This window comes from Bos mutus, chromosome 16 (genome assembly GCF_027580195.1).
Source record: "Bos mutus isolate GX-2022 chromosome 16, NWIPB_WYAK_1.1, whole genome shotgun sequence".
NCBI lineage: Eukaryota > Metazoa > Chordata > Mammalia > Artiodactyla > Bovidae > Bos > Bos mutus.
In genome coordinates, this window is record NC_091632.1 from 44,763,232 (window position 1) to 44,776,688 (window position 13,457).

At 40.3% G+C, this 13,457-nt stretch overlaps 1 protein-coding gene across 1 annotated transcript in view; it reads left to right on the forward strand.

Annotated features, from left to right (window-relative positions):
- VPS13D (vacuolar protein sorting 13 homolog D) overlaps positions 1 to 13,457 on the forward strand; it is a 274,678-nt gene that overhangs the window by 158,600 nt on the left and 102,621 nt on the right. The window contains 3 exon segments of the mRNA XM_070385275.1: positions 93 to 242; positions 1,194 to 1,290; positions 3,452 to 3,600. Of these exon segments, the coding sequence (XP_070241376.1) occupies positions 93 to 242; positions 1,194 to 1,290; positions 3,452 to 3,600 (396 nt within the window).

The following is a 13,457-nucleotide window of genomic DNA, read 5'->3' on the forward strand; positions in this document are numbered from 1 at the left end:
TACTTTCTGAGTGACCTACATATTTTGAGTCAAAGGTAAAAATGAAAACTGAGAAACTTGTCTGTTTTTGTCACTGCTTTTTCATGTCCCAGGTGGACAACCAGCTCATTGGCACGACTCAGCCCTTCATGCTCTACGTGACCCCTCTGAGCAACGAGAATGAGGTCATTGAGGCGGGCCCAGCCGTGCAGGTGAACGCAGTGAAGTTCCCCAGTAAGAGCACGCTGACCAACATCTACAAGGTAGGCTGATGGACTTGCTTTGTCCTCTCATAGCCCAGGCTCAGAGCAGCAGTGCAGACTGCAAATGGAAATAGTCCAGGGGGTAAAGGCACAAGCAACTCAACAAGTTGTGTAGCTGGACTGATGGAAGTTTCTCTTTAAACTTTATATTCTCGGTTGTGCTATTGATGATTCTCAGGTGATAGGACTGAATCCATCAGAGTGTATATTTTTCACCATGAAATCTCTGCAGGAGAGTATAGCATCTTCTAGATTGATCATGACCAGGCATGGTCTAGATATATTATTAATATTATAACCCATAAATTAATACACAGCATTGTAAAACAGCTATACTTCAACAAAATAAATTAAAAAAACAAAATCTCAGACTACTGGACAAGGGGTAGGAGGGGCCTGACTTGGGACAGACACCTTGAGCTGCCACGGTGTTTACTAAAAGCAGATCATACTAAAAGTGGCTCATTCCAAAAACGATACCCTTTCTTTCCTGGAGAAGTCTTCGTGTACAAGCTAGTGTTCCAGTGCTGGCTTGTCGGAAAAACGGGAGCTGAGAGGTTGCTCCTCGTATTTCTGGTCCTTTGTTACCAGGGCCAGTGGGGGCCATGCCTGCATGTGGCCTCACATTCACAAGTCCAGGGCTACTCCTTGAACTAGACCCACGTGAACTCAGTAGCATGGTGCATCTATAAACGTTATCCTGACTAACTGACAGGTGAATTGTCAGTTAAACATGGTAGATCGTGAATTCACCATGGTGGATCGCCTGTTAAACATCTTCTGGAATTTGGGGTTCATTATAACAATGGAGAGAGATGAAGCAGAAGAAAATTGGCAATATGATTATGAAATCACATTAAGAGACCATGCTGTACCATTGGGGCCTTCTTAGGTTGCAGACGAAAGTTCCTCTGACATTCACGCTGTAAATCAGAATTTCTTTCTCTCTAGCACCTGATGGTCACGGCTCAGAGATTCACAGTACAAATTGAGGAGAAACTGCTCCTCAAGCTGCTGAGTTTCTTTGGCTACGATCAAGCCGAATCAGGTAATGTCCAGTGTTCCAGGTTTGTATCTGGAAATTGGCCCTAGGGTGGCGTTTTTTAGTCTGCTTGTGAAAATAGGTAGCCTCTAGATGCCTGCCGAGCTCCCTTCCCAATTCGTGGTCTGAGTGGGGAAGCTAAGGCTTGGGGTCCCGTTCTCTTTCTCAGTGTTGCCCGTTGACAGGCAGTGAGGTATACCTGCATACGGAGGGCCTTCCAGAACCCAAGCATACTCAGGGCAAGCCTTTGGGAAGCAGTCTTTTGTTCCTCTTTGTTTCTTGTTTGTTTTTATTTTTTTTGACACATCTGCTTTAGGATGGCAGAAATGATATTATTCATTTAGCAGAGCACTTTGTGTCCTAACCTTTGTTTATTAAACAGACTCAGGGTCAAGAATCAGAAATCCCTTCAGCAGTTCCTTTGGTTTATCTGAGGAAGAAAATTGGCCAGCCTCAACCCCTTAACTTTATATTTTTCACATCTATACCCTTATGCCTTAATTTAATTACAGAGGTTTCCAGTTATTTTACTATTTTTGGAGAGGGGAGTAAGATAAGCTATTAAAAAAACTAAATTTTCCAGTGATGCTCCAAAAATTATTTAGCTGTCGTCTCTTTGTTTTAGATCCTCACCATGGCCTTTCAAGACTGTTTATACAGCTTAGAAAGAAGTCAGTAATGCTTAATCTTTTGAAGACTAAATATTAAGCCTAAAGAAGTGATAAGATTGAGACTTTTAATGTTTATCTGCCCATGTTGGCTAGGGGGAAGAAAATTCCTGGGGATCTGTGAAATAGGAACATACATGCACACAGTGCAAGAAAAATGTTTTTGCTCTTTTTATCCCAGACTTAGAATTTAAGCTTTAAGCGTACTTGGGGTCAAGAGCGAAATCCTGTCTGTCTAATGCTGCGTTCTCCACTTTGGGTGGAAACGCCAGTGTGTGTTTGTATTCAGAAAGCCACTTGAGCCTGCTGCCAGGTATCTGCTCTCTTCGGGTAACTTCCTGGGAAGTTTTACTTTAAATTTGATTGGACATGCTCTTCTTGTAAGTTGCTATAAATAAATTTCTCCCCATGCATTGTCTAGTGGATTTAGACTTTTATAAAATCCTTGTCTGCCTTTCACTGAGGAATCTTCTCCACTTTCTATAACTATTCCTGTTCCCTGAATACAGATAAGCCTGTCTTTGTTGTGCTACCTTTTTTTTGTTGTTGTTAAACCTATTCCCCTCTTTCTATAAATAGAACTATAAAAGCTTCCAGTGTAAATTTGTTTGATGTGTAGCTATGTATAGTCCCTTTGGTTTTATTTCTAAGGCGCATAAATCCAAGTGCAGATGAGCTGCCCACACAGATGTGGGGACCAGCATCGAGCTGAAGAGCACACTGCTGTGTGTTACTCATGTTTGTCCCTTTTACTTCATGAGATAACAAGTGACTAATCTGCTTCCATGTGCTGGTTAAGTGATGTCCGATGGGAATTCCCTGGCAATCCAGTAGTTAGATCTCTACACTCTTGCTACCAAGGGCCCAGGTTTGATCCCTGTTCAGGGCAGTAAGATCCCACAGGCTTCACAGTGTGACCCAAAAATAAATAAATAAATAAATAATGTCAACTCTTTGGGAGAGAGAGCATCCCTTGTGCCTATGTCGGTTCTTTATAGCCTGCAGCCTGTTTCTTTTTAAGACATTATGTTTTGCTCAGATTCATCATTTAATTGGTCATGTTCATTATGAGGAATGAAACTACGATCCAAGTACTTATTTTGATATCATTTTCTGAAATAAATTCAAATAATCTGGGTCATTTATAGTAATAATAATGATAAGGACAGGGTTTCTAGAAAGTGTGGTGCCCCATGACCTTTGACTTTCCCACCTGGATTATTTTTTCCAGAGATTATATCTGCCAGGTGGTGCACAGTCGGAAATCAGTAGTTTAAGCTATTGTACTTTTTTGATAAACAACGTGAACCAGATCTGCTTTTATATAGAAGTGATATCAGGACGCTGTATGTATTACTGAACCCTGAAAAGCTAAATTTAGAGAGAGAAATGTTTTCATCTTCCTATGAGTTTCTTTTCAATGTGCCTGAAGTATTTGAATAATGAGACTTTTAAGGAGACTTATTTTTAAAAAAAAAACTATTCTGCCTTTGTGCCAGAGGTGGAAAAATATGATGAAAACCTCCATGAAAAGACAGCTGAGCAAGGCGGGACGCCAATCCGATACTACTTTGAGAATCTCAAAATCAGTATTCCCCAGATCAAGCTGAGTGTGTTCACCTCCAACAAGCTTCCGCTGGACCTCAAGGTGAGCTGCTCACCGGGGAAGTTCTGAAAACCACTTTTCCTGGGAAAAGAATGGATGTGCTTACTACCTGCCTTTTCCTGTCCAGCCTTATCATCTGTAGCAGATACTTTTACAGGTTTCCCTTTTTAAGACAGTTTTATCAACTCGTACATGTATTTACAGTTGACCCTTGAGCAGCATGGGGGTTAGGAGCACCCATCCTCCTTGAACTTGAGAATCCACATAGAAGTTATCATTGGCCTTCTGCATGTGCGGTTCTGCAGCCAAGTGCATAGCACTGAAAAAAACCCACGTGTAAGTGGACAACGCAGTTCAAACCCATGTTGTTCAAGGGTCAGCTGTATCTTTTTTTTTTAATGTTGAAGTATAACTTTACTGAAGATTAAAGAGTAACAAAAGAATAAACACAGAATTACATAAAAATGCATCTGCCCTCTGCTTAGCCCTTGGCTTATCTCAGTGAGGCAAAAGCCCATTTCCTGGGCCGCCCCCAGACTCGAGACAAAAGCTGCAGCCCAGACAGTATCTTCTTTTCATGCCCAAGACCCACCTGCTCTCCTCCTCTCCTCCTAAGTATTCATCCCTTCTTGAATGGTCCACAGCAGAATTGTCTACCACCTTCAGGGACGACATGGTCACATACCCACTGAGATGTGGGGCCCCCACCTCACCGTACCAGCATGTGACCCTCCTACAGAGCATCTGGATGTGCACTTGACAGATGCAGTCTGTCTTTATTTTCTATAATAAAATAAAGACAGATGCAGTCTGTGTTTATTTTCTACAGTAAAATCTATTAAAAATTAAGGGATGTTCCTCAAATTCTGATACAATATTTGACTCAAAAGTCCATATACATTTTCCCCCTATACTGAGTCGCCCCTTAGTGTATAAGAAATCAGAAATTTTAGAGATCCATGTGTCCTTAATGATCCCCTGCTTGATAAACAAGGATTTTGGAGTTCACAGGGCTTTGTCATTGAAGATAATATAGATAGGTGATGTAGAAATAGATAGGTAATGGTAGGAGCAGGAGGAGAACTGGGTGAATGTTGAAAAGCCTTTCCTTGGGTGGAGTCTCCATCTGCCTTCCTGCAGCTGGCACCCGTTACTTCTGGTTCTTTGCTCTGTTGCTCTTAAAGATGGTTACGATGGTGTCTGCCTCCTCACTAACCACCAGTCTAAGAGTCCTGCTGCCCCGTGCTGCCTCCTTGAAGATGCTGCAAGGTGGTTTCTCTTTCTGAGCAGAAGGAGATAGAGACATGAACAAATAAGTAGTAAAACTGAAGTCATAAATATACACACCTCTGGGTCTGCCCACGTCGCAGGCAAGTGAAGCAGCCCAGTGGGGGACGCAGCCCTCAGCGTGTACACAGCCCTCAGCGTGTGCACACTCCGTCTGAAATGGGCAGTGCAGCTCAGCTCCAGCCTGTTGTCACGGGGTAATGTGAACCCAGAGCTGCCAGATCTTCGGAATTCTTAAAGTGAAGCCGGAAATCTGGACTTTTATGTGGAATCTCCTGGTCTTTAAGTGTTGGCAACCCATTTGAATTTTTTTGTTTTTGTTTTTCAACATTGTGGGCCTAACAAAACACATGTGCAGACCTCATGTGCCCCACGATTTGCCTGCTCACAACTTCCAAAATAGACTTAAATAGAAATAGGTAATAGGACAGTAGTCTGGTCCACATCAGGTCCTGTTTGGATCAGGACAGGACCAGGGTGATAGTTTCATTAAGGCAGCAAGTGGAGTGAGTGGGTTGGGAGGGCTGGTTGGGAACCAGGAGCTCCTGCAACCACCCTGAGAACAGCGCCTTCTCGATGGACTGTCCTGTTGGCTTAATTTGCTTTAACTTCATGTTCCCCAGGAGACTGAAGATACTTATAATCAGCATGGGAGTGGGGGAAAAACCGTGGGAAAACCACTATCTTGCTCATATTCACAAGTATCCACTTGACTTATGTGACCCTTCGGAATGGGTTTGTTTGATAAAGTATATATTCCCCCAGAACACTTGGCACTCGCCCAGCAAACCAATGTCAACTATTTCCTGAGAGTTAAGGACTTCTTGTTTTTTAAATCATCTTACTAAGAAACACAGACACCTAACTGTTCCCTTTCAGATTGCTCCCAGTAGAAAACTTCCCCCAAGACTGACAAATGCCGTGTGATTTTCTCCAGTTGAAGTGACTCCAGACCCCAAGTTCCAGGGTATTGACGCTCACCAGTTTGCTTTGGATGCAATAAACTAGGAATCATCGAGGTCTAATGTTTCATTTGACACTATACTGAAGGCCAAAGTTATGAGGTGTGGGCAGGGGACACCCTGAATGTGGTACGTTAATGTCTCACACCAGGCGGTGGGAATTGGAACATCAATATTAAATCCTCAGCTTGTGGAAGTCACCATTTCACTGTGTCTTGAGTTCTCCTCATGGAGTCTGGGACCCATAAAATAATGTCATTTATTCAAAGAGTTTTCTAACAGAGTAATATCCCTTGATGAGCAGCTCTTGGGAAGTGCAATCCTCTCTTTGAGATGACTAGATAACAGCTAAAAGAATGGAGTACCGTCCCAGAGCAGGAATCATGAGAGTCTGACTAAAAGGTCTTTGGTATTGAAGGAATAATTATCTTGATTCTCTTGACTCCAGACCAGAAATGAGGCTGTCAGAAGTCTCAGAGGGGAGTCTCTCCAGGTTTACAGTGAGGGTACATTATTGCCAGATAGAGTGTCTGTTCAGAGGACTCAGAGCAGTCTCACAGGTGCTATCTCGATTGGATTCCTTGCTCTGCGATGGAAGAAGGGGGAGATAATAGCTCCATCTCACAAATGCAGAAAGGAGAGCAGGGCATTCCCCACCCCCCATTCTCCATTATTCTTCCGAGTTTGCATGTTAGAGAGCAGCAGAGTGATATGGAAAATGCCAGGTAGTTTATGTGTTCTTTCGCCTTTTTTTTTTTAAGATCAAAAGAGTCCAGGAACCTTTAAAAGGTTTCACAAGGTGGCCTACAGCAGTCCTTTTCCCATTTAAAGCATTGGGGTATTACAAAAGAAGGGCTTTAATTGAGCAATCTAGTTTGGAAGAAAACCCACATTTTAATGGTCAGAGAGCAAGAGGGTGGGGGTAAGGGGGAATTTCAAACAAAGACACTATTTAAAAAGCCTAAAACTGTCTTCTCAAAGGCTTGAAATAATTTGTTGGGAAACTTCAGACCCTTTACTTTTTTCCTCCCCTCCCTAAATAAAAACCAGATTTGTTAAAAGGAAAAAAGATCCAGTATTGTTAATTGTATTTCAGAAAGTGCCAGAGAGGGAAATATCCCTGTAGTTTTTAAACACGGTCCCAAGAGGAAAATGGGCAAATACCCTGCTTCACATAAACAGTCTCTGTGTACCATAAATAAACCTTTAAAGAATGAATTCCAGACAGTTTGGTTTAGTGCAGGATAAACTGAGAAAGGAAAGGACGTGGCCCAGGGACTTGCTTGTCATCTGAGACCTTATGGCATATGGACAGGTATTTCTTCTTTAACTCTAAAGTTCCTGCAAGACTTCAGCAGGTTTTTTTTTTTTGGGGGGGTCTGGCGAAGGTAGGAATGGACAGTTTCCTATTTTTATGAGGAACTTATGAGCACAGATTGCCTTCTCCAGTGTCCATTTTATAACGGGAAACTGTCTGCTACTTGAGTAAATAAGCATCAACTTTGTACACTACTGTATTTGATTAGTCATTTAGTTACTGCAAGAAAAAGCCCCGATGGGCTCTTGCCCTCCAGTCTCCTGTGCTTTGACTCTCCAGAGTGACCTGAAGGTGGCAGAGTAACTCATACCAGTGTGCCACAGAGCAGCTTTCTCCACTGTGGGAGGCCCCACAGCAGTACCAGATAAAGATTACATTTTACTCAAAGGCCAGAATATTTCCTTGGTTCAGACAAAGTGTGTTAGCCACTCAGAAAGGGGATAGTGTCTCTCATGAAGGTTTTGACAGCTTAGTAGAGGTATTAAAGTCTTCTATGTATCAATATCATCTGTGGTTCTTCAGTGTTTGGCTGCAGTGAGGAAGTTGGGGTATAAAGCGTTTTGCCATCTCCTTTGTTTTGATCTCATTTCCTGTTCACTGAGAAGAAAGTGAGGCTCAGAGTTGTATTACCAAAACAGAGTGCTGAACTGATGTTGGTACCTGGCTTTCCCAGCGTATTTATTGTTTGGTTCTGAGAAAAATGGTGAAGCCTGCTGGGCCTCAGTTTCTTTGTCAGAGAAATGGGGAAAATAGGGCCTGCTCACTTCATCATCACTCACCGTGTGGATGCGCAAGGTGTGCGTGAATGAGGAGCAGAACGTTTTTCAGGAGAAATAAAATAATCCCCTATTCTGGTCTTCATGCTTTCTACCAGATAGTCACAGTTGTGAAAATGAGCATGCTCAAATCTACGACCTACTAATTATCGGCTACGGGAGTTTAGGCCACCTACTTAATGTTTCTTTGGGGGTTGTTTTGTTGTTGTAGAGTGTTAGGCTGAATTAAAACTTGAGGATGCTCTTAATCTCCGAAATGTTTTATCCTGAAATTTTTTAGTAGGCTACTAGTGACTTCCCAAGGCACCAAGTGCGGTGGTACTCTTTCCTGTCCTATCTCTGGAAGGCCCTCTGCCATGTTCGATACTATGGACTGCCCTGTTCTTGACCATGTCCTTTCTGGTTCTCCTCTGACTCTTCTGTTTGTTTCATCTCTTCTCCCAACCCTATGTTTATCGAAAAGGGTCATTTTTTACCTAGTGGACTAAACTCTCTGGTCATATCACTTGTCCATTTAAAAAATAATTTTATTGGTCTTTTATCACTAATAATTTTAGAAGCTCTTTGTAGAAGTTTTGTTTTTGATGTAAGTTGCAAATATTCTTTCTCAGGTTTTTCACTTGTCTTTTTCCTTTGCTTTTGGTGTGCATATTGTTTTTTAACCATACAAAAGCTTTTTACTTTATGTTGTTGAATTTGTCAGTCTTTTTTCTTTTTGAATCTGAATTTCAACCCACTCTCTGGTTTTAAAAAATTGCATCTCGTTTTTCTTCAATTATATCATTTCATTTAAGCATACTCCTATTCCAAAAGAATTTAAGATAGACTCTGAAGATACATGCTGAAGGATTAAAAAAGAAGAGAAAATGAAGTATAAAGTCCACTACATTGCATATGAGATTTTAATATAAAGCAGTTTTAATTCAATGGGGAATATATAGGTGTTCTAAAATGTTATTAGACTATCCAGATAGTGATATGGAAAAATATGAAGTTAAATTTGTTATCACAGTCTACATAAGAATAAATTCCAAACAGATCAGAGATTTATTGACATTATTAGCATGAATGAAAAAGTGTTTTTATATTAAAAAAGGAGAGCACTTGGCCTGCTCTCTAAAATCCTTAAATGTCAATCATGTTAAATAAAAATATAATTGGAAAACAGACTATATCCAGAAATTGTTAACAGGCTTATAGCAGACCCAAATCAGCTGAGAACTACAAGAAAAGCTAGACAGAAAAAAGCCCAAAAGTCTGTTGAAGGTATTGGAAAGTTACCAAGTCAGTACTCGAGGGTCCACAACTTATGAGAGGAGAGAAACTCAATCAGGTGAGCTAAATATTAACTCTGGTTTTATTTTTGAGACAATTCTAATTGAGAAAGGTAGAGAAGTCAAGCAGAAAGCAGCTCTCAAAAGTCAGAGAATCGGAGTAAAGCTTTAGACAGTCTCATGGGGCTGGTCAAGCAAAAGCGAGACTCCGTTGCTACTAAGAGAGTTAGTTATTGAGGGCCTTGTATTTTTTTTTTTTTTTTTGATTGACATATAGTTGATTTACAATGCTATGTTAGTTTCACATGTAAAGCAAAGTCATTCAGTTATACATATATGTATTCTTTTTCATCTTCTTTTCCATTATAGGTTATTATGGGATATTGAATATAATTCCTTGTGCTATGTAGTAGAAACTTGTTTATTTGTTTTATATGTAGTAGTTTGTATCTGCTAATCCCAAACTCCTAATTTATCCTCCCCCAACCACTTTCCCCTTTGAGAACCACAAGTTTGTTTTCTATGTCTTTGAGTCTGTTTCTGTTTTGGAAATAAGTTCATCTGTAACGTGTTTTAGATTCTATGTGTAAGTGATATCATATGATATTTGTCTTTCTCTAATTTACTTCACTTAGTATGATAAGCTCTAGGTCCATCTATGTTGCTGCAAATGGCATTATTTCATTCGTCGTCTTCTTCTATTTTTTATTGTTGCTGTTCACTCAGTTGTGTCTGACTCTTTGCGACCCCATGTGCTGCAGCACGCCAGGGTTTGCTGACCATCACCAACTTCTGGAGCTTGCTCAAACTCATGCCCATTGAGTCAGTGATGCCATCCAGCCATCTTGTCCTCTGTTGTCCCCTTCTCCTCCTGCCTTCAATCTTTCCCAGCATCAGATTGAATTTTTTTTTATAGCTGAGTAGTATTCCATTGTGTGTGTGTGTGTGTGTATATATATATATCTTTATCAATTCATCTGTCAATGGATATTTAGGTTGCTTCCATGTTTTGACTATTGTAAACAGTGCTGCTGTGAACATTGGTGTGCATGTATCCTTTTCAATGAGTTTTCTCTGGATATATGCCCAGGAGTAGGATTGCTGGATCATATGGATCAAAAAACTAAAACTCTATTTTCAGTTTTTTAAAGAACCTCGATGTACTCTTCTCCATAGTGGCTGCACAAATTTGCATTCCCACCAACAGTGCAGGAGGGTTCCCTTTTCTCTACACCCTCTCTAGCATTTATTGTTTATCGACTTTTTAATGATTGCCATTCTGACTGGTGTGAGGTGGTATCTCATTATAGTTTGGATTTGCATTTCTCTAATAATTAGTGATGTTGAGCATCTTTTCATGTGCTTGTTGCCCATCTGTATGTCTTCTCTGGATAAATGTCTGTTTGGGTCTTCTGCCCATTTTCTGATTGGGTTGCTTGCTTTTTTGTTATTGAGTTGTATGAGCTGTTTGAATATTTTGGAAATTAAGCCCTTGTTGGTCTCATTGTTTGCAAGTATTTTCTCCCAGCCCATAGGTTGTCTTTTCATTTTATTGATGGTTTATTTTGCTGTGCAAGTTTGATTAGGTCCCATTTATTTATTTTTGCTTTTATTTCCATTGCCTTGGGAGACTGACCTAAGAAAACATTGCTACGATTTATGTCAGAGAATGTTTTGCCTATGTTCTCTTCTAGGAGTTTTATGGTGACATGTCTTATATTTAAGTCTCTAAGCCACTTTGAGTTTATTTTTGTGTATGGTGTGAGGGAGTGTTCTAACTTCATTGATTTACATGCGACTGTCCAGCTTTCCCAACACCACTTGCTGAGGAGACTGTCTTTTTTCCATTGTATATTCTTGCCTTCTTTGTTGAAGATTAATTGACCATAGGTGTGGAGGGGCTCATATCTTACACAGAAGGGACAGGCAGAACAAGGACCCCAATAGTCTTGAGCTGTTTATTTCTTGAAGCAGATGCCAATTTCTAAGTAGTCTAGGAGAAGCTAAGCAAAAAACAGCAGTCAAGAGGCTAACTAAATAGATCTTTTAGCAGTTTTATGGTGCTGGGGAGATTAAAAGTGGAGGGATGGAATTGGTTTTCAGTTGAGACTGCTGAAGGACTATACCAAACCTTATAAAGATGGAAACAGACCAAGATTATCTTTACTGTTGTTGTTCAGTTGCTCAGTCGTATCTTTGCGACCCCATGGACTGCAGCATGCCAGGTTTCCCTGTCCTTCACCATCTTTACAAAGACTGAAAGCCAGCCTTGAAAACACCAGTTGGATTAACCCCCTTTAACTGCCTTGTTGTTCAGTTGCTAAGTCATGCCCTGCTCTTTGCAACCTCATGGACTGCAGCACACCAGGCTTCCCTGTTCTTCACTATCTCCTGGAGTTTGCTTAAGCTCATGTCCATTGAGTCAGTGATGCCACCTAACCATCTCATCCTTTAATTGCCTGCCAAAGCTAAAGACTCATTTAAAATCTACACATCTTTATACAAAAAGCATTCAGTCACAAGTTACCAGGCCTACCAAGAGGAAAAATAGACACTAGAAACAGATAAATCAGATGTTGACATAATTAGACACATGATTTAAAATATTAATAATTATAAATGTGTTCAAGACACATTGGACAAAATATCATCAAATTAAATATAGCAGTGTATAAGAAGAAAAATACAGGTGACCCTTGAATTACATGGGTTTGATCTACATAGGCCAATAATATACTGATTTTTCCCAATCAATACAGCACTACACGATCATGGTTGGTCAAGTCTGTGGTTGTAAAACTGTGGATGTGGAAAGCTGACTATAAAGCTGTATGAGGCTTTTTGACTGTGTAGGGGATTGGCAGTCTTAACCCCCACATAATTCAAGGACTCATTGTATGAATATATTATAAGCAAGTCATATTTATTCCAGGAGTATAAGTTAATCCATCTGCCAATGCAGGGGATGCAAGAAATGCTAGTTGGATCCCTGGGTCAGGAAGATTCTTTAGAGGAGAAAATGGCAATCCACTCCAGTATTCTTGCCAGAAGAATCCTATGGACAGAGGAGCCTGGTGGGCTACAGTCCATGGGGTCACAAAGAATTGGACATGATTGAGCAACTGAGCACATGTGCTCACAAGTTAACATTTCCAAATAAATCATGTCATTCACCACAGCAGCAAAATGAAAGAATTAAAAAAATGGGCATATCTCAATAGTTGCACCAAAATCTTTTGACAAAATTCAGCATCCATTTATGAGAAGTCAGCAAGCAAAAAGTAGACAGGAACTGCCTTGATCTGACAATGTGTCTCCATGAGAAATCTACCCCAAATATACTCAGTGGTGGTCTGTTGAAAGCAAAAAGGGATGGCTATTATCCCCACTTCTGTTCACTGTTTTGCTAGAAATTCTAGCCAGCAAGATAAATAAATAATAGGTACAAACACTGGACAGGAAAATGTAAACTTTATTATTTGTAGAGAACATGATTACCTAGAAAATCTAAAACAATGTACAACTAAGTTATGAGAATGGATAAGTAAATTTAACAAGGTCCCTGAAGAAATTGTCAATTGTATTTCTAGTCAGCAGCAATTAAAAAGAAAAGGAAAATTTGAAGGATGCTTTTACAACACCATTTAAGAAAACATCAAATACAATATCATCTATTAACTGTGGAATGAATCAGGCCAAAACTGAGTAGTTTGAAACAACCATTTTATTTGTTCTCAACTCTGTGAGTCAGCAATTTGGACCGGACTTAGCTAGGTGCTGTGTTTGCTGGGCTCACCTGTAGTTATTGATGTAACTGCAGTCACCTGCCAGTCAACTGAGACCAAACAGTGTAAGGTGACCTTACGACCATGTCAGGCGCTTGTTGTTGGCTGTCAACAGAACCCCCTTCCACGTGGTCTTTGGTTTTCAAGGAAGCTAGACTTGGCCTCCTCAGATCGTGGAAACATCAAAATGGATGAAGGAGATGCTCCAAGATTTCTTGAGGCCAAAGCTCAGAGATTGCTCAGTGTTACTTAGGTGGCATTTTATTGTTTAAAGTAAATTATAAGGTCAATGCAGATTCAGGTGAAGGGGAAATAGACTTCATTAATGGTAGAAGATGCAAAGAATTTGTGGCCATTTTTACTGTACCACTTGATGCCTAGGAATAAATCCAACAGTGTATACAAGACCTCTGCACAGAAAGCAATGAAATATTACTGAGAAAAATTTTTTAAATGAATAGATAAAGGGATGTACCTCATTAATACACTGGAAGATT